This window comes from Phalacrocorax carbo, chromosome 1, assembly GCF_963921805.1.
Source record: "Phalacrocorax carbo chromosome 1, bPhaCar2.1, whole genome shotgun sequence".
NCBI classification, from domain to species: domain Eukaryota; kingdom Metazoa; phylum Chordata; class Aves; order Suliformes; family Phalacrocoracidae; genus Phalacrocorax; species Phalacrocorax carbo.
This window is the reverse complement of record NC_087513.1, coordinates 103143620-103169964: the sequence shown is the minus strand read 5'-3', so window position 1 is coordinate 103169964 and position 26345 is coordinate 103143620. Positions and strand designations below refer to the sequence as shown.

At 37.5% G+C, this 26345-nt stretch overlaps 1 protein-coding gene across 3 annotated transcripts in view; it reads left to right on the top strand.

Annotated features, from left to right (window-relative positions):
• CADM2 (cell adhesion molecule 2) overlaps positions 1-26345 on the top strand; it is a 681251-nt gene that overhangs the window by 541496 nt on the left and 113410 nt on the right. For all 3 annotated transcript variants that reach the window (XM_064469629.1, XM_064469639.1, XM_064469622.1), the window contains 3 exons: positions 10356-10508; positions 13503-13640; positions 19697-19867. In XM_064469629.1, coding sequence (XP_064325699.1) covers positions 10356-10508; positions 13503-13640; positions 19697-19867 — 462 coding nt within the window. The remainder of the gene's footprint in view (positions 1-10355; positions 10509-13502; positions 13641-19696; positions 19868-26345) is intronic.

Below are 26345 nucleotides of genomic sequence, written 5' to 3'. Positions count from 1 at the left end.
CGAATATGTCTGGCCACCACTCCAGGCTCAAAATATTGTATTGCTGCACTTGTGAGGTCACCACATGCTTGGAATATAGCTGCACCGGAAGTCTTTTTGCACAAACTAGGTGTACCCTAGAAAAGCTAGTTTTTCTCTTCCTCTCTGTTTTTTATTTTTCATTGACTGTGAAGGGAGAGACAGGCATCCTTTTCTGAGGGACTCAAATCTGAAGGCTCCGTGAGAGGGCAAATCACATAGGAAAAGCTAAAGATTAATCTTTGTGAATACCCAACAATAGGGGGTTTTTGTTATTGGTGTTTCAGGATTGGTCACGTTCCTGAATTTTGTGATACACAGATTCTTTACTCCAGATGCATCTAGAATCACAAGATCACAGAACATTTCATGTTGGAAAGGACCTCTGGAAGTCTCCTAGTCCAGCTTTCTTCTCCAACTATGTCCAGTTAGAGCAGGTTCCTCAGAAAATTAGAGGTCTAGAAATAAATTTTTCTTTTGAATTTGGATTAAGTTCATGATTTGCTGCTTCTTCATGCTAAACAGTCCCAAGACTCTCAGCCTTCCCTTGTATGAGAGATGCTCTAATCCCTTAATTATCTGTTTCCATCACCATTTCTCACTGATAGTTCCCTTCACAGCACACCTGCATGTGGAAAACTAAGACAAATCCCACAAAAGAAGAAGCGTCTGTGTACTTGTGGTTCAGAGGCAGATTGTATGCTGCTAGGCTATATGAGAGACATCGTAAAACTTTAAAGGGCTCTATCATAAAAGATGTTAAAACCACCAAAGAGCTTTCTGAGAATCCTCTCTGGAATTGCACTAGACTCATCTCAGACCTCTCCTGATACTTTGTTCCATATTTCAATTCCCTCAACAGTGAGATCTGCGAGTCATCACTAACACCACTAATATCTTCGGTATTGACATATACATTAGTGTTTGACTCTACATTGGTACTGGAATCAATTGCTAGATTGATCGCAGATACACTCATCAATCACTGATGATTTCTTTGCTGTTTTGTTCAGGTTCTGTAATATTTTCAAGGCAGTGACCTGTTCTTAATTGGCCTCTGGAGGAATCTATATTGCTCCACTGACTGCAGCAGGAGTTTAGGGAGTCTGACATCTTAATGTAGTTAGGACAAATGAGTATTCCTGCTGCATGTCTAGCCAATGTAGCCATCTGCTACAGGAAGAACGATGTTAATTTATGTATCTACATGAATGATGAAGAAGTGCAGAAAAAACAGGGGCATCTTATAGCTGTTCTCACTTAGAGAGAGATCTCTTAGATCATTAATAAGTGAGAAAGTCTCTCCAAATTCTGCTGAGAGAACATGTTTGAACAGGACAGCACTCTTGAAATTCAAAGACTGTGACTTTCCAAGAAATGCGAAGCAATACCATAAACATGACTGTACCATGAGTATTCCTCATTAATGCCACTAAAAACATTTTCAGTATGATGGGATCATTAAGTTTAGCTAGTGAATGAGCAGAACTGTAATGACACCATCTACTAGGTTAGAGAAATACTGGTATAATTTGGTTCTGCAGCTTTCTTAAGACATGGTCAGCTGCAGAGACGCATAGAAAACATACTGCACATGGGCAGGTTTGAGGAGAAGCTGGATTTCCAGCGGTGCTAAGAGTGTAAAATTTGGCCGAGTTGTTCTATGTTCCCTAGCCTTTAGGATTCCTTGCATCAGAATCTGACTAAAGCCAGTGCATGAGGGTTGCCAGCAGTGACTGTAAAGGGCAGTATCTTGAAGAGAAAAAAGTGAGTATTCTGTAATTGATGTGCTTTAAGATACACAGACCATCTTGGCAGAGCTCTGTGCTATTTGGCTAGACAGTTTTTAATGCCTAAGCAAGCTTAACTCTGCCTTGGTCAGCAGTCATTTAAATACTGTCAACACAGTGATTAGTATCAACATCAGTAGAATGAGGAAAAACTGCCTGGTCTGGTCTTCACTGAAGAACAAACTTGGAAATCTGTGTACTTTTGTTTTAGTTTGCAAGAGGATTAGTATTCATTTATCCCTTTTACTTCAATAATGTCATTATCTAATATTTCTCACTTAAAATGAACTCTTATTTAGCCTGAAACATCCTAATTTATGTTTTCAGTATTACCCTCAAAAAAATTTCTAACTTCTATTAGTATTTTCTTAGGTAGGTGTGGGCTGCTATTACCGCTCTCCATTGTATTATTTTCATTTTCGTTGTATTACTTATGCAGTAGTATTCCATTGGTAGACCTTCAGAAATTACCTCCCCAGCTGAGAGTCTGTTTCTACCTGTAATTTACAATATATGACACAGTATGATATATGCAGTTTTGGAATATTGTAACATTATTTTTTCGTTTTATTGTAATTGCCAGGATCAGTACAACCAAGAATAGGATTCATCTTTTTAGAGTGGTGCTGCATTTGAACATACAGTTAAATAATTTCCACTGTAATCCTCAGGGCTTCTTTCCTGCATTATTGCTTTCAAAATATCAGTTTCCAACTTGGTATATAAGATTATAATTACTACCAATTACTTTTATCTATCGAATCTCATTTATTTTAATTCTGTCCACCTCTAACCATGCCAGATCATTTTGCAATTTTAATTTTTGCAGCTGCATATTTGAGAAGCATGTTTTTGAAAGATTTTCTAGGCTACAGTGCTGTGGCACATGTCCAGTTGCATTAGTATAATAAGAAATCTTGTAATTCCCCATTGCATAAGGAACCAGATGAGCAGACCTTGTAAGACAACATTTCATCCTGACTAATGTGATTTTTGTTTTAGTTTTTTAGAGCTACAGTTAAACATTATTCGAACCTGATAAAACAACAAAGCATCTTCATAGTTCAAAACATGTATGTTTTGGAAGGATTTGAAACTGAAATTTCTTATGTGAATGTGAGGCTGCCCTCAGACCTTCTAAGACAATAAATGTCATCCTTACGATTCTCAAAAGGCAAGCAGAACATAAGTGCGGTGTCTCTTTAATACCAAAAATAGGCATTATGAACACCCTAGAAGGCAAGTTCTTCTCTTTTTGCATATTGCCATGTTTCTTGATTGCTCTGAAAGAGGGAAACTGAAGAGAATACAGAAAATTATTGCGAGAGAAAATGTGGCTTAGTGCAGAAAACCTGGCGTGCAGGAGGGTTTTACCATATTTATTCCATTCATGAAGAGCATATCATCGTCCAGACCTTCTTTTGTCAGTTGGCAACAGCTGGAGACACCTCACTTAGCAGGTGTGTTCAAGATCGTAAGCCGTTGAGAGTCACCTTAAATTGTTCTCGTTTTATCCAGATTGCAGGAAATGAAGAATTGCTGTCATTCCACTGAAGAAATTACCTTGCTGTTTGGATTTCCTTCATGAGCATCTAAAGCTATTCTATAAATACAGCATGACCTGATGAATAACAGATAACGTTGTACGGACAGGTTCTGGGTCCCCAGTTCTTTGGCCTTTTCAAGGCAGTAAGCAAGTGTAGAGAAGACGCCTCTGTTAGTGAGACTGTCAGCACCTCTTCTAATGAAGGGAGTTTGCTGTACTCCTTGACATATGCAAAATATATGAAAAATATAAAAAGGAGAAAGCTGCTTGCTGTTGAACATTGTTCTCTAAATAAGCTAATCAAATATTTCAGCAGTATTCCTTAGCTGAAAACAATATAGTCTTTCCTTATTAGATCGCAAGCCAAAGTGTAAAGTAGAAGATAACCAGATGATTAGAGGTAGAAGTATATTCCTGTTGACCTCGTTATTTCTTCCTTTTGATTACCAAGTACTTAGAAGGCTTCAAAGAGAAATAGAAATGCACTGGAATGAAAGTAAAACTAATCTCCAAGGATTGGTGTGGTGTTCTTCCATTTCAGAAACCTTACTTAGCACCTTCTACGAAACCCAGTGATGCCCTGAATTTACTCACTAAGTACATGAATGGGTTGGAAAATCTGAGTGACACAAAACTGTGAAAGGCACTGTTTGGAATGTCTTTCTGAACATATCTGTGTTACTAATCACTTTCCTAATGGGGAAAAAATCATCATGTATCTGCAAAGTGGCCAGAATACTGTTCCACAGCCAATTAGCCAAAGATCTGTCCACAGTATTGTACCTTCAGTTTTTTTTATTTCTGCTAATTTTACTTAGAAAAGATGTCACCTTTAAAGGACTCCAACGGTACATACATCAGCCAATCTAATAGGTTGTACCGAAACTTCTAATGTATTGCCAAGTGACTTTCTGACTACATTAACATTATTTGTGAAAGTAGACTCAATTTCAACGTTTCTGTCCCAGTACTGAAATCTGTCATGACTCTAGACTAATTAAAAGATCGTCTATCTTTCTGACCTTTGAACTCTGTTGGAATCGTGACCAGCTAGTAATAAGAGCAAAAGTGATAGTTTCACAGAAGCAATGCTATGGAGTTCATTTTGAGTGAGAGGTAAAAATGGCCTCAACCACATGCAGAAATAGAAATAGAAAATGTGATTTCGAAATAACCACAGTGCCACCCTAGGCTTGTATTCCTCCTTGTATGAAAGTAATCAAATTGCATGACTGGAAATGAAAGAGGAAGAACAAGGATTTTCTTTCCGCATACATATTATTGAGAAGTTTTAAAATATTAGGAGTTCACATACCATGCAAGTACCCATCAGTAGAGTAACTGCGTACTGGTTGGAAAAGGGCAAACTGCTAATATAGCAACAGACAAATGAGCATATGATTTTTTTAAAGGAAATTGAAACGTTTTGAAAAGCAGTATGAAGGCTGAGAAAACTAGGCACGGAATAACTGTAATAGTTTGACTTTTTTTTTCCATTTACTTTCCTCCTCTCTATTTTTCTCTGGTGGTCTGTGGCCTGACAGATTTTGATGCACAACTATTGGTGAGTGCTGTAGATCATCCCTATAGGCATCTTGTTATATTGAATTCATTAGGAACAAAACAATAGGCCATCTAAAGTACGTCTAAGTATATCCAGAAACAAAATAAACATCCCTTGAAATCTATTTCAGATTTGATGGTGGTACTGCATTCAGAAAGTTGGAATCTGAAAGTCAAAGGGATTTTTCAGTTTCATAAGTATTAGATTTCTGGGAGTTTAGCATGACCTATAGAGTATCAGAAGCCTTTCTGGTTCCAACTAATGGTTACATTATTCCCATGACAGAGGGAACAACTCTAACATAAAGAAGAAATTTTGTTGAGTGAATCCCAGGATAGCAGCATATGTCAAGTTAGTATTGTCAAAACATCTGAAAATTACTCTGGAGGATTCGGATCTTTTGTTGTTTGTTTTTTACTCATTCTTCAAATATATGACACCAAATAGTAGTAAGATGTAGTCATTTTAGAGAAATAAGATTAGAGATGCTGCTTTCTGGCTACTACATCTAACAGGTCCAACTGCCTTTTCCACCCAGTATGAAATGTGGGTTTTTTCCCATGACAGCGACAATTTCTAGGTTTCTTTTCTCTCTTTGATATAATTTCTATTGCAAGATTTCACTACATGACTACATTAGATCATTATATTATTTTGTGCAAAAAATAAAGTACAGCTTTTTGTGATTGTGAACAAGGAGACCAGTTTATTGCAATGGTCATCAGACTCAACAATTGCTGATTAATGCAGCTGAAATATCTGACTGTATCTTTTACTCATAATAATCTACACTATGCAAATTATTAAGGTTGCTTGTTTCTGCATCAGAAAACATTCTGAAAGGAAATCTTTTCTACAGAAAAAAAGAATGCCAAGTAAAATAAATGAAGTGTGTCTGCTGAGGAGCAGGTATTTTATGCACAATTATTTCATACCTTGCAAATTAACTACATCATATATGCCTAGGAATTACAGAAAACTGAAATAATGTACTTAGGGCATATTGGAATTTACTATGCAATTCTGTTTCGTGTTGCATTTCGTATTTTTTGTAAGTGCTTGCAACATAAGAATCCAGGAAGGAGACATCAGTGGTGGTATTCTTTGTTACTGTTCGACATAGGTGTATTTTCCCCAAAATCAAATCCATGTTCTGCATATTTACCCTTTTCTAGCATCTCTGTACCATGCAAAAATGTAGGTATGGAAACTATTGATAAGGTAATGGTTCAGGAATGTAGGTGAAAATCCCAGGAAGAGGCTGAAAAGCTGTTAAGCTTCTACCAAAGTGAAATGGAAAAAAAAAAAAAAAGAGCTTCCAGAGAAGGCTCTGAAAGAGCAGACAGAGGTAGGAGTGAGGCTGGGAAACCATGCAAGTCAATCGAGGACAGGGCTTATAGAGTCTTTAGGCACAAAGCCTTCTTTTCTGTACTCACCTGGGCCATCTAGTCACTACCATGATACAACTAATAAATAATATTCAGAAACTACCTGTGGCATACAAGTGGAGCTAATAGTATAACCTTCTTAAAAAGTGGAGGTATAAATACTGCCACCTGAGTACAATACAGCGCTGTGTTTTAGTATAAGACACTTCAAAGACAAGCCCGGTGTTTCCCATGACCTTTGGTGGGGATCTGGAGTTATGTACTGCTGTTTGTATTGAACAATGCACGGACATTGGACATTTCGGTATATAGGAAATCTGTTTATTCGTGTGTACCAAACTCCAAATTCATGCAGAATGTCCCCATACATGTTCTACTTTTTGTTTTCAGCTGTTAATTAAATAAGAGGGAACATTTTGTATTTCACTTCATGGTACTTTATTTAAACTTCTAAGGTAGCGGCTTGAGTTGGCTTGAACCTTGTGGTAAAATTGCCCTGTTTGGGGCAATTCTCACTGCAAAGAAAGAGTAAACAAAAAGCTTAGAGAAAGCTTTTGAAGCTCACGTCCTTTAAATAGAAAATAATAAACTAGACGAGATCCCTCTTTAATCAAGTAGATATCAGATGTGCTGAAAGGGATAAAATACAGAGTACAGTAAATAAATCTCCTCCTTTTCCACCAGCTCCTTGAGGAATATGTCTTGTCCTTCAAGCTTCTGCTTGCCAGTTGATACCTTTCAGTAGCTGCTTCTGTTCAGGCTCTACGGGCTTCTTCACTCCATCAACCAGGCTTGGCAAGGGTTTACTCTCCACTGCTCTGCTCAGTCTCTGTGCCTGGAGATTGGTAGCTGCGTAGAAGTACTCCTGCCTTCTCCAATGCCACCGACTGTTCATTTGCTGTCTGAGGGAGCAGTCCCCCTCTCCCAGAAGGCTTCCTCTGCCCCAGGGTGAGGGAGCCAGGACTGGACAGTTAGGCAGCCACTGTTTACTCTGATCCAACTTCACCCTTAGCAAAATATACCTAACACAGAAACTGGGAAAAAGTTCTGGCATCCATCACAGCTATCAGTTTCACAGGAGGAGTTGGTGTCTTTCTAAACAGATACAGATAAGGATATAGTCTTAGATATATAAATAAAGTTTGAAAATAAGATTCTAAGAAGACTCCACGTAAGCACTAGCCTTGTCTAAGCAATAGTGGTGGAGTTTTCTCATTGGTTTGCTCTCAAACCTGCATAGACAGGAAAGCTTACTGACGTTGAGGTTTGAAGTTGATGGCACAGATAATGAATTGCATTTAGGCTTAGCACTTACAGAAATGCTTCTGACAAACAACTTTCCTGCAAAGGAGTATTCTGTTGGTGCTATTTGCAGCATTTTTTTGCAAAGCCTCTGTGTTGGTATTTCCATTACAAAACTCTTTCTTTCTGTTCTTTCAATAAAAATTCACTCCAGGCTGAAACATGGAACATCTGATCTCAGCTCTTGATCAGTGCTTGTTTTAACCAGTTTTCCAGAAAAATTGATTGAGCTGAGGTTTTTATGTTGTACAAAGGTTAAAAAAGGTGTGGAGGGGAGGAAATGAGGGAGGGGAGCAGTAGGACTGTAGTTGATGCAGTTGGTTTGATGCAGTTGTTTATTTCTCTACCAGTAGGATCAAAATGGTGTGCTATTGGCATCATCTGTAGACCATTTGTGCTCTCGTGGAATTCATTACAGTTATTTTTAGTGCATGAAATTCTGCACATTGTCCCATCTATAGGAAAGTATTTCAACAGCGACATAAATCATCATGAGGCAGTAGCAATTAAAAATTATAACAAAATAAAATATGATGCAAGATTATATACTGCATTTGTTTTTACACAACTTCTGATTCAGAGGAGACAAAAATCGCCATTTTCAAATTATGGAGTGCTGAAGAGTATTTTTGCGGTTTGGTTTTTTTCTTTTCCTACACTGTTCTCCAAAAAATATATATATGGGTGTGGTGGTAATGAAATCATTTGGAAGCACTGGGTCATTTTGAAAATTTTTTTTTCTGAAAGGTCAGTAATGTGAAATAAACTACCATTCTTATGTCTGCTCAGTTTGCATCTGACTAGAATTGAGATGCTGAGAAATGAATTCTGAGTCTCCATCTACTTCCTCAAAGATAGCAACAGCTTCACTGTTGTGAGAACTTTTGGCTAGTAAAGCCACAGCCATCAGCTTTGCCTGCTATTCTGGGTTGGTAGAAGCTTGCGGCTATGTACTTTTTGTTTTCTTGAGCTTGTTTTTCTTGGCTGTTATGTCACCATATTAGTACATACATGGCTTTTCATTTTGTGGCTTTTGTTTTGCTTGCCTGTTTGCTTTAGTGTTGCGTCTATTTTCCATTATTATATGCATTTTATATTATATACTACATAATTATTTCTTTCTTGCTGCGGCTGGCCAGAAGGTGTCTCATTTATGTTTGGAACATGTCCATTACACACAGACTCAGGCAGTTTGATGTGCCTTGCAGCAGTTCATGGCATGCTTATATGTTAGGTCTGCTTAAGCTGTCACCTTTCAGTCATCAGACCCTGCAGAGACTAAGTCAAGCTTTAGCTGGCCTACCCTGAAATAACCAATAAATTCAGCTTGAAATCGTTGTAAAGAAACCTGAATGGTAGCCTTGGAAGACAACAAATTCAAGTGACATTTTTGCTGAGTCTTCAATGTAGCTGCTTATTTTGATGTAAATCTTCCTGTATTGACAGCACTTGGAGAGCCTTCCAACGGGGCAGAAACATCTAGATTTAGTAGCAAAAGAACCACAGTAAAGCTCATTTTTGTCATTGGAAGGTATAAATATTAGGAGAAACAACTATAAGAGCCTTTGGGGACTTTAGAAAGAGGTGAGTGACAACAGTGTTAGGGACTTGAACATCTTGGTTCTTCTCAAAAATCAAAGCATAGCCTTCCCAGTAATCGTAATAGTCCCATTTTACTTTTGACTATCTGAAGCTCACTATAAAAATAGACTCACTGAAGATTCAAATGCTGCCAGGTCAAAGATTTGAATCTAGAGGTATACAGCAAAACTTTCTGAGTTATATTGGTTTTTGTATTGTTCGCTTAGGAGAGTTGTGGTGTTTGCTTACTTCTGATACTAGTATTTCTGTGCTGTGGAAAGACTCAATTAATATATGTAGATTCCCGAAACAGCTTTACTCCAGAGAAATTGGGTGTTTGGGAGTGTTTCAGCTGTTTTTAAATAGAAAATGTGGGTCAATCTAAATATAGGCTTTAAAATATTTCAAATTTTAAAGCATTAGCTAAAGTGACATTTTGATTTTAAGTAAATCTCCCTGCTGCTCTTCCCTCAGTGGTTTCATGCAAACAAAATTTTGTTAGGAAGGATTTTCTGATAGAAGATCAGATTTTTAGTCACAATCAAAAAAGTAAAGCCTACTATATTTAATTACCTAAAATCTTTCAATGTGTTACATATGCAGGTGGAAGTGGAACTTTCAATATATTAATAATAAGAAATAACCTTGCAGTGTTCAAGAAATCTGATATTCCAGTTCAATATGAGTATTAATGGATGCGAAAAAAATGTGTAGGCAAGCTACACAACACTAGACTTCTTAACTGAAAATATAGTTTGTTAGTAGATGAAACAGGATTCTCAATATTCGCCCACATTTGTAAATACATGAAAAAAAAGAATGTTTTTAGGAAGGAGTTATTTTAGGCACTGTACAAAGCTGTTGGGGGGCAGAAATCAGAGTCAGTGTCCACTTTTTCAGATGGCCATCAAAGGTAAACTGAGGTCCCTTAGTTTCTAGGTTTACCTATATTACAAGTCACTCAGTACACTATTTGCAAACTTGGTGAACTCTTCTGCTTTACTCCATAGAGAAAACAAACTACTATGCATAAAGCCAACTGCGTCGTTATCCCTGTATTCTAGGGCGTGATTTCACTAGGCTACTTCTTAGAGCCTCTCGTATAACATACCACGCTTTGTTGATGTACTGTTTCCTACCTTATAACATGAATTTTTGTTTTTCAGCTCTGAGGGACAACAGAATTGAGCTGGTCCGAGCTTCATGGCATGAGCTGAGTATCAGTGTCAGTGATGTGTCTCTGTCGGATGAAGGGCAGTACACCTGCTCTTTATTTACTATGCCTGTCAAAACTTCCAAGGCTTTTCTTACCGTTCTTGGTAAGTATAAATAGCTGAGCATACAGAAGCAAGTGTTAAACTTCTCGGGCTTTGGCAAATTATGATAAGAATGAACTTTTCTAAAGCTTGGCAGAAGATACATGTAAATGTCTGATCTTGTTTCGCTGAAGTTTATTGTTTCATATTGCTGTGCTGAAAAATAACATGCCTCTTACTATTTGCGCTGTGGCAGGATAATGAATTAGGGAGCACACAAATACCATGGTATGAGTGCTCCATAAAACGGACATAACCTCTACATCCCAAGGACCTTAAGTGCGAAGAAGGTGCAAGTGTTCATCTCCTAACAATGTATTCTATGGGGCAAAGGGGAGAAAACCAAAAAGCAAGAAAACAAAACGGGGTTTAGAGCTTTATCGTTTTTCCTTAGCTGTGCATTTTCTTGGCTCATTCTACTTTCTTTTTTTTTGTCTATAAAGTGCATATTTTCACTGGGTTTGCTGCTTCTTTTATCCTTTATCCTCTAAATGCTCTGCTGTTTTCCGCAGTTTATAGATACACATAGAAAAGCAATAGATTTCGAGAGATGCCCAGGAAATAAAGGTTCTCCTCGAAGCTTTATATGATTCTATGAATGTCAGTAGCCCAATCAGCTGAAATTGCTACAGTTCATTGAAACACACCTGCGTACCTAAGAGGTTATATGATTTTAGAGATTGATTTTTATTCTTTTCTCCTTTTTCTGTCCCTGAACTTGACTCTTTCTTTCATTTTTGTTTTATTTTTATATGTAGACAGGCAGACAGTTGAATTTAATAGGACTAATGTAAGATGTTCTCTGCGCCAGTAATATTCACATTAATCCACCCAGGGAATTGGTTTTGCACATCGGATATGAAATACATCTCCCTTTCAGTCCCTGTGAGGCTATTTTACAAAAATCTTCACAAGTTTGCCATTAAGGACAAAAAATACCCACTCAAAGCAGAATATTCTGGAATAACAACTGCCTACAGTTAATCTTCTTTTCTGCAGAGAGGCATCTCATGATCTAAACAGTGGATGAGTAGACCATTCAACCTTTTAAAAGGCTGAAAGACATCGAAAGGCAAAAGAAAGGTGTTACAAAGGCAAAGATCATCTAGCCAGTATTTAATAACCAAAGTAACTTGATCTTTCATGGTTCTTTTAGTTTTATCTTCATTTTGCGGGAGGGTTTAATGAAATTTTCCCAGCATCAGCTACTTACCTTCCAAGAAAGCAAGCTGTAAGTCTTAAGATGCCTGTCTTTTCATTTTATATTTGTAATTTTCAAAGTAACATTTTAAACTCTTGGAACACTTTCTATCTGAGAATGGGATATTTTCCATTGAAATGTATTACATCTTTTAATCAGATAAACTATCCTTTTATGTACTAATAAACTCTTTATTGACTGCTCTGTTACGGATTAGAAGATTTAAGTGTCAAGTATTACAGTAGGCACCATTTTCTGTCCTGAAAGACAGGAGTAGATTTATGACAGAAATGTACTATGCAATAGGTACTGCCGCTTGGTTTTTGTGTACATAATCTGTCATTTTGGAAAAGGGATGTAAACAAACCAAAATTGTAAAATGCAGGGCACAGGAACAATTACTGTGACTGATCCCTTTATCTAGCCACAAATATGAATGCGTCAAAGCACTGCAGATGCAAGTTATAGCAGTGACATTTTCAGAGATTTTAAAATTACCATCATCAGTATCACTTTAAAATAAGTTATTTCTGTGTTTTCGGAAGTCAAATGGATTTTTGCATGTAGTGATAAAATTTTTCCGAATTCATGATTTTTTTTAAGTTTTCATGGTTCATTGAAGAACAACTATTTCCATATTCAATATTATGTGTATAATATGTCATGATCATACGACCTCTTCCAAAGAACTTGTATTCAGCTGAAGAATCCTCCATAGCCAATGGAATTGTGATTATAGCTGTGGGTTTTTTGCTTATGTGCTCTCTGAAGATAAAGTAACTCCTGTATTTATTTTCATCCTCCCATTTCCCTGGACTTTGTATTAAAATCTTCATAATTCATGCTTAAAACATCTTTTCTGAACTTAGATCAGTTCAGCTTTTTATTGCCAGTTACATTTTATTTTCACAGCTGTGCTTCTGCTATACTTTGTCATCGTGCTTGCTGAGCAGGCCAGTTTAAACCTTATAATAGCAACTCAGACTAGGCCTGCATGCAGAATATATGTAGATAAGATGTTTTTTAAAACAGTCTGTTTCCCTTAGAAAGCTAGATAATTTTTCTTTTCTTTAATTCTTTAGAATTAACTACAGTTCAGACTGACTGACATTTTATTTGCAATAGGAAACAAGAATCACTGACTTTCAATTTTGATAGAAGGCGATGAACTAATTACTCTCTTTCCAGAATTGAGAGTTGTCCTGGTTTCACCTGGGATAGAGCTAATTTTCCTCCTAGTAGCTGGTACGGTGCTGTGGTTTGGATTTAGGATGAGAAGAATGTTGACAACACACATATGTCTTAGTTGTTGCTAAGCAGTGCTTATACTAAGTCAAGGACTTTTCAGCTCCCTATGCTCTGCTGGGTGCACAAGAAGCCGGGAGGGGAGGGGGCACAGCTGACCCCAACTGGCCAAAGGGATATTCCATACCATATGACGCCATGCTCAGTACATAAACTGGGGGGGAGTTGCCTTGGGGGGTGGCAAACGCTGTTTGGAGGCGGGCTGCGCATTAGTTGGTGGGTGGGTGGTGAGCAATTGCATTGTGCGTCACTTGTTTTGTTTATCCTTCTATCATTATTATTTTCTGTTCCTTTGCTGTCCTATTAAACTATCTTTATTTCAACCCACGGGTTTTACTTTTCTTTTTCCAGATTCTCTCCCCCATCCCATGGTGCGGGGAGGGTGAGCAAGCGGCTGTGTGGTGTTTAGCTGCCTGCTGGGTTAAATCACAACAAGAGGGTATGAAGAAGTGAACTTTAAGTCGGTCATATATTTATGGCTTTTTTGTTAGGTGTTCCTGAGAAGCCACAAATTACTGGATTTACCTCACCAGTTATGGAGGGAGAGAGGATGCAGCTAACTTGCAAGACATCTGGTAGTAAACCAGCAGCTGATATCAGATGGTTCAAGAACGACAAAGAAGTTAAAGGTATTTAAAAGGACTTTGATATAATTTGGTCCAATTGTCAAAACTATACATTATTTAGAATTATTTTTTAATTCATATTTGGAAAGTTTCTCATATTTAATCATTAAATGAATCACCGGTAGTATGTAGATAAGGAACTGATTGTAAGTTACTGGAGTGGTCATATAACCATCCTTTTATTTTTTCTCCAAATGGTAAGAATAGATGTTTTGAATTGCTCTGAACTCAGTTCAGCAAAATAAACTCAACTGTGACGCTTCGTAGAGAAACATTTTATGGATTATTGTTTTCACAGCCATACCACTCACCCGAGATATTTTACCTTTTCATTTCTTTTTGCCTTCTAATATGGCATTTGTCTGATTTGGTCAATTGCCAGTTTTATGTTACACTCCTCTAAGAAAAGTGAGACAGAACTGTCTGAAGGAGACAGGAAATTGCACTTCCCATAGGGGAGCTACAGAGCCTGCTCTGGTGAGGAAGAGTCAGGATTTAGCAATTGAAGGAGTCTCAGTTGGGAAACTGGGGACCTGCAGCTGAGGCAAGGATGCTGAGAGTGTGCAGTGAGCAGCATGGAGAAGACGGGCTTCAAAGGGGATGAGAACTTGACAGGGACTGGGGGGAGTTGGACAGTGTCTGCTGTAACTGGAAAGTCATCGGGTGACTCAAACTGAAGCTGAAAGCAAGGATTTGCCTTTGAGGATGCAGTGAGATAGGGAAGGCTTGCATGTAAGCTATTTACTCCTTTTCTGTCTTTTCTTTCACTTTGTGTGTTCTTTACTTGAAACTTACTTTTCTAGTCCATATGCCAGGATAAATGCCAGCATAGTTTAAAAACCTTTTTGGTGAATGGATGAAGAGAGATTCCTATAAAAAAAGGCTTAGTCACATCTACTGCAGCTAACTGAGGTGCCCGTTATAGAGTAGATGAACAAAAAGGATAAGGTATTGGTATTCATTCACGTCACCTCTGTTCCTTCTGTTATAAGACCAGATCAATAAATGATTAAAAATCCACCTTTTCTGTGTAGCTTTTTTTTTTTAAAAAAAAAAAAGACAACTTTTATCTGCTTTGTCTCATATTTGTCTGTCATTATGGATTTTGTTACCTCAGTAAACTGCCTCAAGCACAGTTACAGCACTAATTACAGAATTCATTAATCTTCCTTTACTATTCTCTACCACAAATCAATGTACGCAACCGGAGCTGTGATATAAAATTGATAAATAAAGGAGACTGCAGTTCATTGTCCAAGGAACCCAGTCCATTCTAGAAGCGTCTTTATATTTCTAATGAAAATCAGAATAGGGTTGAAGAAGACAGGAATTTTAGGCTGGAATCATTTGAAGTGTGTTTGAGCACTTGTAACAAAGATAGAAAATGAGGAAACAGAGTACCATTCTTCCCAGCCACTGGGAAATTTGAGGAAATTGCTGAAAGGAAAGTAGTGCCTCCTCAAACGTAATTAAAAAGAAGAATTTAACAGCACATCTAACACACATGGCACAGCACAGATTTTGTCATCCAGAAAAGTTGACAAGATGAATATATATATTCAAGACATGTAAAGACTGAAAATCACTCTAAGCAATGTCAATACTTTAAGAGATCCACCGATACAGTTGGCCTAACCAGCAAGGCAACACATCTGAAAAGATGTTATTTTAAAATTCTATTTTAAAATCTGGTGTAGTAACTTTGCCTTTCTTTCAGCTGACATGTAACTGAAACCAAGCGAGCAATCTGGTGATTTGACTCTTCAACTAATTTGCTCTTCTCAACAGTTCCTGAAGGGATGCTTTTTAAAAAAGGGGGTGGGCAAGAAACAAAGAAGATGTGTGAAAAAGAACAGGAAAAAAAATAAACCCAGAAATGAGAGGAAAGTAATGAGCACATTCATTTCAGTTTAGTTTTCTAGGTCTTCTGAAGAGCACATTGCCATTTCAGAAAGGTTAGAAATAAAATAACCTAACCAGTTTGCAGTGGCATCAGCAGAAGTTACGTTAGCTTTGTGCACTGTAAAAGGTGAAATGATAAATCTGAGAAAATAGATATGAAATTATATGCTAATGCAGCTGACATTAAAGGTTAGGAGTTCGTCTGTCTAGCACCAGTAAATCCAATTGTGTTACAGTGTATTATACGTGGTGCAAAAGAATATAAATGATCCATTGAGTTCAGAGTTGCACCAAAGGGGAAAAAGCCATTCTAAAATTGTAGCTCCATTGCTATTACTAAAAAAAGGAATTATCATCTGGTAAAGGAATACTGTTTGACAGAGTAAGTGTTAGTAATGAGAGAGACTGAATGTGAAGCACTGAGTACCATACCTTTTACTTTAGTGTTCTGTCTCTCATATATGCACCAAATTAACAAAGCAATCTGCAGTTTAGCATTCTGCTGACATTTCTGAAAGATTATGAAAAGCAAAAATATCAGAGAAGCTAAAGACATACTTTTTGTTAAGAAATTATCTATTTATTAACAAAATTTGTTACATGCTATTTTAACAGTATGATGTAAAAATATTTTTAGGTTTCAGCAATATTTTAAATGGGATTTTCTGGGTTTTTTTCCTAGCAAAATTTGGCTCCAAAAATAAATAAGATTATATTGGTTTGTTTTGTTGCAACAGGTTAAGACATTTTGAATTATTTCGTTTATTTTTAGTATATGTGAAGAATTCAGAGAGGTGCTGAACATTTTGTCTTGATAAACCTCTAAAACGAAGATGAAAAGTTTTTAGATATCAAGGCCATTTCATGGCAGAACTTTATTTTAAATGTAAACAGAAATTATATCTGCCTTGTAAAAACAGCAAAACTGTCTTTTTTAAAAGGTGATTGTTTCTATATGGATATTAGAAGTATGTGTTTTTATAAATAGATGACAATGAACAATCACTTATGGACATTCTATCATTTCTATTTATTCTTTTCACTAACAAGCATCTATACCTATGAGATATAAACTCATGTTAGATCATACAAGAATATCTGTATATGCACCTAACTGACAGAGTCATAGAAGTGGGCCCATAGTTGGCCCAACCTCTGTTCAAAGGTTAGAGCAGGTTGCTAAAGGCCTTCTCCAATTCAATTTTGAAAAACCTCCAAGGACAGAGGTTCCATAGTCTGTCTGGGCTAGATGTTTCAATATTCTAAAGTCCTTATTGTGGAGAATTTTCATTATATGTAGATATTGCATGATACCTAATCAGAATTTGCCTTGGTGCAACTTGTGTTCATTGCCTCTCAACTTCTGCTGTAAGCCTCTGAGAGGACTCTGGCATTTTCTTCTCTGTGACCATGCATTAGGTACTTGAAGGCAGCAGTTTGATCTGGCTTTAGTCTTCTCTTCCTCAGGCTGAGCAAACCCAACTATCTTAAGCTGTCCTTGTAGATTGTATGCTCCCACCACTGACCATCTCTATGGCTTTTGGCTGAAATCACTCAGGTTTGTTGACATCTTTCTTGCACAAGAAAGCCCCAAATTGGGCCTGATACTCTCGATGCAGCCATGCAAGTGCTGAACAGAGGAGAAGAATCACTTCCCTTGACTTGCTGGCAATGCTCTTATTAATGCAGGGCAGCTGATTTTTAGCTTTCAACCCTGTAAAGGCACACTGTTACCTAATGTTCAGCCTGGCCTCAAGATCCTCAGCTCCTCCTCTATAAAGCGACTTTCTATCTAGTCATCCCCCAACTTGTTTCATTACAGTGATTTCCAGATAAAATGCCTCTGTAATGGGTCTTTTTTAAAAAAATAAAACTTTTTTCAAGGGGGTATTTAGGAGAGCAAGGAGTAGCAAGAAAATAAATGAAAGAATGGACTACACTAGACATATTTTTAAATTCTGTAAAAACCCTGGATAAATATTCTGAATGCTAGTGTATGGTAACATACTCAGTACCTGATCTCCACTGCTTTTGCGTACAGGTGGGCTTATGTTCAGTTAGCATATATTACAATCACACCTTCATTCTGCTATGAAAAAAATTCTAAGATGATACAGCTGATAACATGGACAAGCTAAGTATTTCTGTTGATGAGGATGTCAACAGTTTATAGAATAGTATCGCCATCCTTTTTGCAGAGGTAATTAAGAGTTGAACTCTTTTAAACCACAGGTGTCTAGAGAAAGGCCCCTAAGCATCTGCTTAGGAAATTAACTGCTTTTGTTTTTCTAAAGGATTAAGCATCCACAGCCTCTCACTGATATTAAAGTTGTTGATGTCTTTAGGAACTGTCCGTCCTCCACCTGAAGTCAGCAAGCAAACGATGTGTACATTACTTATAACCAGATGGCTATCAATATAGCCGCTTATTATTAAATTTGGAAACTTAACTCTGGGAACAAAATCTCATGTGTTTGCTTTAAATATTAGTGAAGACATTTGTTGTTTGAGTATAATAACTTTGCTTTAGCCCTAGTCAATATTTCTCTCACCTACTGATCCCTAAATATTAATAGTCACCATGGCAGAAATTGAAATCTCTTAAAGTTTAGCAACCAACAAGCAGAAAAATGCTTGTATGCAAGAAATAATTATTTCTTAGGGAAAAATGGAAATCGTGTAACTATGTGGTGTCTTAATCTGTCTGGAGCAAATGAGAAAGACCACTTTTCTGGTTTCAGAGGTATTTTTAATCTAAAAATATGTAGCTTAAGCCATTTAAGATTTCCTTCCTAAAATTGATATTTCATGGAAATTTTATTTAGGTCATCTTCTTCTCAAATGGGATTTAGTACCATTTGTAAAACTGAAACCTCTCACTTTTTCTTTTTTTTAGGACACAGAGGACATATGCAGTCTCAGTGTAATTTAATATATACGTTTATGTAATTATAAATGTCTTCTAAAACTTTCATTGTAACAAATTAATATAATGAGCTTACTATTTCGCTTAAATAAGTTAAAATCAATAAGTCTTATAAGTGGTTGAGAACCAAGTAAAACAATTCTAAAGTATGTGTAAGAAGATCTCGTGTTGCAGTTAATACATTAAAGCTTTTTAAAACAAATGCTCAGTCTTTTGGATCTTCAGTTCTGATCTAACATGTATGTCCTACAATAAAACTTTCTGAATTTGAACCTTAACCTTGAGCTGAGTTGACTACTTCTTAAGCATAGCTGTAGGCTCCCTGCACACTAGTGTCTGGGCTGAAAACTGTCAAAGAGATTTTTAACTGAATCTGCACAGAAGCAGTAGGCCAATTTAGCATGACATAAAGCAGTGAGTGGAAGGTCTCTTTGAAGAAATTTTATTTCCAGTCGTCTTAGGACTTGTCTGTAGAGTACAGTAAATACTATGACATGCTCTATTTACAGTTATTCGTCACCATTAATAGCTATGCTTTGGTTTAGTTTAATTCATAAATTAGCATGATTCTAGCCAAACAACAGAATAAGCAATGAATAAAGTAAGCACAGAATTAATGTGACTACGTGCATGCAGCCGTCTGTTCACATGGCTTCAGTAATATCCATGTATTGCATTACTATGAAAGATTATAAGCATGCATTTAGAAAATTTAATATTTAGTGACGCTATGCATACCTAAGGGAACTGGTGGAGTCACCGTCCCTGGAGACGTTCAAGAAGCGAGTAGACGTGGCACTTCAGGACATGGTTTAGGAGGTATGGTGGAGTTGGCTTGACAGTTGGGCTTGATGATCCTAGAGGTCTTTTCCAACCTTTATTCTAAGTGAGGGTGGGAGGAGACGCCATTTTTTCTGATGAACAGCAGAGAAAATTTGTATTAAATTTGGACCTAAACATATATGAGATAATGATGGAAGGAATTTCCAGTGGAGTATCGTATCATGTAACCAATTTTTAAATTTTCTTTTTCAATATATATCTCCTCTCTAACAATTGGAGCAAACTGAGGAATTACTACAGTCTAATTACTTTTGTTTTAAAGAGATCAATAGAGATACGAAAGATGTGTTTTTTCAACAAGTGTGATAGATAATTTAGCTGTCTGATGGCGGACTACTTTTCCTAAAAATATTGAAGAGAAAAATGATTGTTTATTTTTTTCTTTCAGATGTTAAATATTTAAAAGAAGAAGATGCAAATCGTAAAACATTCACGGTCAGCAGCACACTGGATTTCCTAGCAGATCGCAATGATGATGGCGCAGTTGTAAGTTGCAGAGTAGATCATGAGTCTCTAAACTCTACACCTCAGATAGCAATGCAGGTTCTAGAAATACACTGTAAGTAATACACGTTATATATGCTTTTTTTATAGTTTTGTTTTGGTTCAGAGTTTCTACTGTGGGAAAGTTATAAAAATCTCTGATAACATATTTCTTTTAGCCAATTTCTCAGATTGTATTTGGTTGCTTGGTTGGGTTGGTTTGGGGTTTTGTTTGTTTTTTTAGAGGAATAACTTTAAAAAGTTTAATGAGAGCTTTACCAGTGAAAACACTATGGGACTTAGTTCCTGGCTTTCTTCGAGAAACGGTAGAGAGGAAATGCATTTGTCTTTTTTGTTTATCATTGCAGCAATGTGAAAGAGTTCTTAAAAATCAAAATCATAAAGTTCACAATTTTCCTTGAAAGTATCTAGAAACTTGAAACAAGGGTATGAAGAAGCAAAGTCCACAGCAGACTGCCTCAATAACTTTGAGTCATGCTAATGAAACTCTCTGTAATGCTGTTAATAACACAAGTCCAGGAGGAAAAGCCCTTTTGAATTTATTTGTAGGCCTTGTCTGTGTAGGATGTTACTCTAGATAATCCAGACTTCAATTGTTTTGTATCTCTATAGATTGGCTTATTTTTTCAAATAGGATTTCTGCAAACTTGATGTCTTCCACAGTGCATTGTTTCAAAGTGGAATGAACCTGCCTATGTATCTGTGTGCCCTGCTCTGGAGTCACGTTGTCCTTTGAGTCAGATTTCACCCCCCCCCCGCCCCACTTATAAACTGTGGGACACTCAGAACAACACCTTTTCACCATCAGATGACATTTTCATATTTACTTGCATTATACACACCACTCTTCAGGGCACAGCTATTACAGCTCTTTGGATTTCTGCAAGACGCCTGTACTTTTGATTGCTAGGTTGGAAAAACAGGCGTCTGCAAAATATTGTCAGACCAGGTAAAGGGGAGAGACTTTTCATCAATCTGTTTCTAGGGTAGGTGTAATCAACCTGTTATAAAGCAGACAAGCTTCCAGTAACTGCAACTAGTTCCTGAGATACCATGTCAAGGACTGCTGGCATATATAGCTTGTTTCTAAACAGGAGTATTTCTGTGAGCATCTGAGACTCGTGGCACATGTAAAATGCAGTAATGGCAAAAGCACTCCATGCACAGAAGCTGGCAGCATTGCTAAAAATGCCATCAGCAAAAAAGTCTGAAAGTTAGGAGGATGTGGATTAGCATCCACAAGGAATATGTACTGAAAATAGCTGTTTTCTGAAACATCCTACCTATCATTTTATTGGGGAAGACCAAAGCCTTTCTTCAGCAAGCGGCTATTAAACACCTGCCTCCCCTAACATGTTCAAATGGCATCTGTGCTAGAAACGTGAATCCTTAACAGCTTTATTTCCTTGAATTCTAAATCCCACAACCATCAGCCACTGAGCTGGCCCATGCCTTCACTTCCAAATTGCTTGCTCTTCCTTCAGTGCCCTGCTCAAGATGTTGGCACTACAGGAGATGAACCAGATTGAATGGAACCGTACATGCAGAAACAGGACAGCTACATGAAGTTTAAACTGAGTCACAGTGGCTGCAATGTAATGTGATTCAAGGTACAGAAGGGTTCTGGTTTGAGTGGGCATTATAAGATCATAAGGCAAAGAAGCCTTTCTATGGCCTTTCATATACAGAGCTTCTTGAATATTTGTTGTTTCCTTTGGATTTGCCCTAGGTAGCAAGACACTACCTTACTAAATAGCAGAGGGGCACATTTTCCTCTATGGCTGTTGCTTCATGTTTTGAACAAGACCCTTCTCCTTCTGTGGGTTCACTGAAGTTCTCTAACACAGACAAACTGCACCGGGTGTTTACATTTATTGATGTGCTTTGTATTACTGACCCCTCAAACTGCCAACTTATCAAAAGCCACAATGCACAAGTAATTATTCTCTATCATTCCTGCTTGCTCCATTAATTTTCCCCCAATCAATTTAATACTCTGCAGCACTGGTATAGAGTCATTATGCATGGAAAGATAAGTGAGAAGTCTGCCAAAAAGAAGCTTAGGTTTAGAAGAGAGGGTGGATATACCATTTAAAACCATGGAGAAAGCAATATTTTATTACTGGTGACAAGGAGACTAAGAACAGGCTATTATTGTCCTTTTCCTTACGACCTACATCCCCATGGTCAACATACTCAGAAGTCTTACATTTGGCAAGTTTCTAAAGGAAACTTTATAAGAAGAGAAGGAGATCCAGGGAAATAATGATGTGCTTCAGCAGAGCCTTGAAGGAAAAAGAGAAGGATGATTTACTAGAGCAATCCCAAAGACCTGAATGGAGCATATCACACTGGAACTGGGCCCCTTGCTTTTATTCTCCTGGTATTGCACGTTGTGGGTATTACTGCGGTCACTGGAAGCTGCTGGCTTTTTTCTATCAATTTATAAGACTTCAAACGTGTAAGAGAGATCCTATTTGTATTAATGAGAGGCACGCTCGCAGGAACCAATGTGAGCTGACCCAATACATCCTCGCTGCCACCTGACAGCAGTTCAAAAATAGTGCTGACAAAACAGATGAATTATAGGACCCCATGAGAAAAGTCAGGAGAATTTGTTATTCTGCCGTCCTGTAGACTCCAAAATCAAAACCAAGGTGCATGCATTGCTCCATAGGGCACTTGCTCTGAATGTCCAAGGTGTATTTCAGGTGAGCAGAGAGCTATGGGAGAATGATAACCGAGTACCTTAAAACGGTCAAACACAACAGCACAGATGAGCATCAGTTTGGCAGAGAATGGATGCACAGTAATTGGGCATCACCCACTAGAACTGCAGTTGGTTTTTAAACACCTTCCTAAAATCTGAAGACTTTCACCTGTGGTACATATATACTCCTTATGAATTATCAGTGTATCATCACAGGTTAGAAAAAAAGAGGCAATAATAAGTTGTCCAGCCATTTCTGTCCTGTATAATTACGTTTAAAAGTAAAGCTCTGCTGTGTTTCAAGCAACCAGCCCCTGACAATGGACAAAACATTTCTGGCTTCATCAAAACAAAAAAAGTAAAGGAAAACAAGAGAACAGTAGGAATTACAGGATTGTCTTTGCATCCAGTGGACGATTGGTAGAGAAAAAAGAGAACAACACAATGGTTGGAATAACAGGTTTTTATTTATGGCTCGTGAAAGACAACAAAACTCAATCTGTCCCACACGATGAGACTTTATGAAACAGATATTTTTAATGAGTCCATGGAGAGATGTAGATAGAGGTGGTTAGGAGTCCACACAGCTGCTTTTATCATCAGCTTTTACAGGAAGCAAACTTAACAAAATGAAAGCCAGTAATGCCATCAGCACAACAGCGATATCAGTACGGAATGTACTGTATTCCCTCCTCTTCCCCTTACATAAATCTTCACTTTTATTCTTGTGATAGAGCAATCAAATCAGCTTTCCCCAGTAGTATTACAAGACATGAAATGAAGCTGAGGACTAAACTTTTAAGATAAAAAAGATTTCATTTTCTTTTTATAAATATATGTGTGTATGTTATAGAAATAATGTCTGAGTTCTTCTGCTGTTCTTTTTTTTTAATGGTTAGGTCTAGAAGTAGACATTAGCTATATTATTGATAGCTTGACCAAAAGAAGGATATCTTGAAGGAGGCCATGGTCAGTCCCTGTTTTCACAGGGCTTTCCAGATTAATTTTGCAGACTTCAAATATTAAAATAATAGGGGTGCTGTTAGGATAACGATACTGCACCCCAGTCCAGACTGTGGGATAATTAGCTCCTCCAATCTTGTGAGCTTTATTTATCACTAACTTATGTCTCACTTGTGCTTAATCCTGTTCGTCTGTGTGTCATGCTCTGTGCACTGCAGAGCCGCCCAGTTGCCCAAGTCTTTCTGTCGTGCTGAAAGGTTTGGCCGTAATTTAGTTTCTGCTTGGCCAGCAGAGGTTTGTGGTAGCATGACACTGCTTGCTGAGTTTATTTTTCCTCTGACCCTTACTGTCAACAGTAAACCTAAAATAGACTTGTATCCCCTGTGGCTTTGCTCTGAAGTTTGCTTGTCAGCCTAGCTGCCACTGATCATTAGGAAGTGCTTCTTGTAAGTGATAAATACAAATCTCAAAGGGATATTTCATTTCTTTGTTTACTTCTGCGTTCAAACTAAACTAAGAATGCATTTGTTGTTCCTGTATTGAAGAATCACAGGTGCAGTACTTCAATTTTGAAAGCTTCTCAGTACGATATTTATGAGATTGTATACTGTAAGTCTTCATGCGCACTCTTGAAAAGGCATTTTGAGGGCAAGTACAACTTCTGGCCCACATCTGGGAAGTGAGTGAATTCTGCTCATCCCTCCTCAATTTCTTGGACACATGTTGCTTCCCAGAAGTGGCATCTTCACTTTCCTCTAGGTCTTACCTGAGCAGAAGCCAGCCAACATGTTGCTTCCTACTAAACGGAGAGCCATAAAATTACCCAGTGGTAATTACCTTACCTTAGTGAAGATTCTCTGACTACAGTAAATTACCCAGCAGGCCTCAGTAAAAACTAATTGTCTAAGCCTGCCCCAGAGGCTGCTTTTGAAGCTTTAAAGTGAAATCAAATCATTTGAACTTCAAACCTAATCATTGTGATTCTAAAATGGCAGCTGTGATATGATCCGCGCTGACGGACTCGGTGAGATTTTGCTCAAAAGCTGACCACACTCCCAAATGACAGCACTAATAAGCTAAATATGTGTTATGTAAAGAAGTGTCTAGAGAGGCAATTTTAATAAAATTCTATATTGGCAGGCACAGATGTGCAGTGAATTGTCAGTCTGACAAGCCTATAGCCATCAGCTAACTTGCTTCTACAGGCTATTCCAACAATGTTTGTGTAACAGGCTGTTTCTTCATTTGTGGGTTGTTATTAGATTCTTTTGCAACGAATGTCCAAACTTGACTTTAAAATTAGGCAGCTATTCCAAGAGAACGTTGGCTATTGTCCGGGAAATAAACCTATTGATTTTGAATTAAGTAAACAAAAGCCTCAAATGCAGCAGACTACAGATGAGCAAATCAGCAATGCACTTGTGCAGCCATGTAGAAAATTGTGTGCGCGCGCGCGTGTGTGTGTGTGTCTAACAGCAGCATACTACGGTGATTTCTGATGTATTAACAAATAGAGGTTTCTCTGACAACAGGATGGCATTAGAATTTCTGCTGGTGTAAAGCAGAGTAATTTTATCAGAGAGCTATGTTACCTGATGCTCACTAAGGGAGTTTAGCCCCTTATTCTCACTTGGCTGGTCTTGATTTTTTGTTGGAACACAGTTTCTACAATTATACGTTCTGAACAAAAATCAGCAAAAATTCGTGAAATATAAAATATATGAGTGTGAATATATGACTATGTGAAAATGTGACAATATGAGAAATTAAATATATATTATAGGATATGTTCATATAGTACTGTATGAAATAAGGCATTACAAAAAAAAAAAGGCAAGAAAAGGGTGGTGTGTAGTTGACTGCTAGACCCTTTGTCTATGGAGAGTACCTAAAACACTTATAGTTACACATCAGAACAGTATTTAGAGAAAAAATAATCTTCTTTAAATCTTAATGTTTAATTCTGGTGAATTAGTTACATTTCAACTATCTTAGTCACCCTGAAGAGCCACCTATTTCAACCATGGACTTGCTGTCCTTTTGTAGCTCAGAAGGGGCAGCTGTGTGCCCACGCAAGAGCACACAGAACTGGGCACCTCTTACCTATGATAAAGTATGAGGGGGGAGGGACAGTTTTCCCTGTTCCGTACATATGGTTCTTCTGTACTGTAAATCGGTAAAATACGTGTCACGCCTTCATTTCCTTTCAACTGTGTGGCTGAGGGAGACCATTTGGGTTTGAAGCTGTTCAACTAAGACATAAGATTTTCATTTTCTTTTAGTGTGCTGCTTTCTTTTTACTTCCTTTAGTTACTTTAAAAATCTTTTTTGCGCTTGCACTTTGACATGAGTTATGTCCTTTTTGTATCTCCTTTTTGGCTTGGCCTCAGGATTATTTTTAATTTCTTTTTTTTTTTTTACTTGAGGTATGTCTCCCAGATCTCCACAGGAGACTTAAGCAGTACCCATGTTTTGGGAACAAAGGCACATTTCCCTTTTTTGGAAGTAGCTTGTACTATCTAGGCAGAGAACATGTTTTTCCAAAGTGGAGAAAATATTAGAGTTAAAAGCAATTTCCTTCACTGATGCTAATCTTTTTTTGTTTCTGATCAGCCGGTAGCATTATTGGTGATTCTCATTTGCTTATGACCATCTCTTCATTATGCTGTGTGACACCCTCAAAGACACGCTGGCTAAAAGTGAAATCTGGGAATATTTGGCATGATTACACACTGCCTCAATCTTTTTATGGACAGTCTAGCAAGAGATACATCCCCAGAGGCAGGAAATGGTTTACTGACTAGGATAATGAGGTGTCACAGCCTTCCAATTTTTCATTTATTTTTTAACAGGGCCCCAA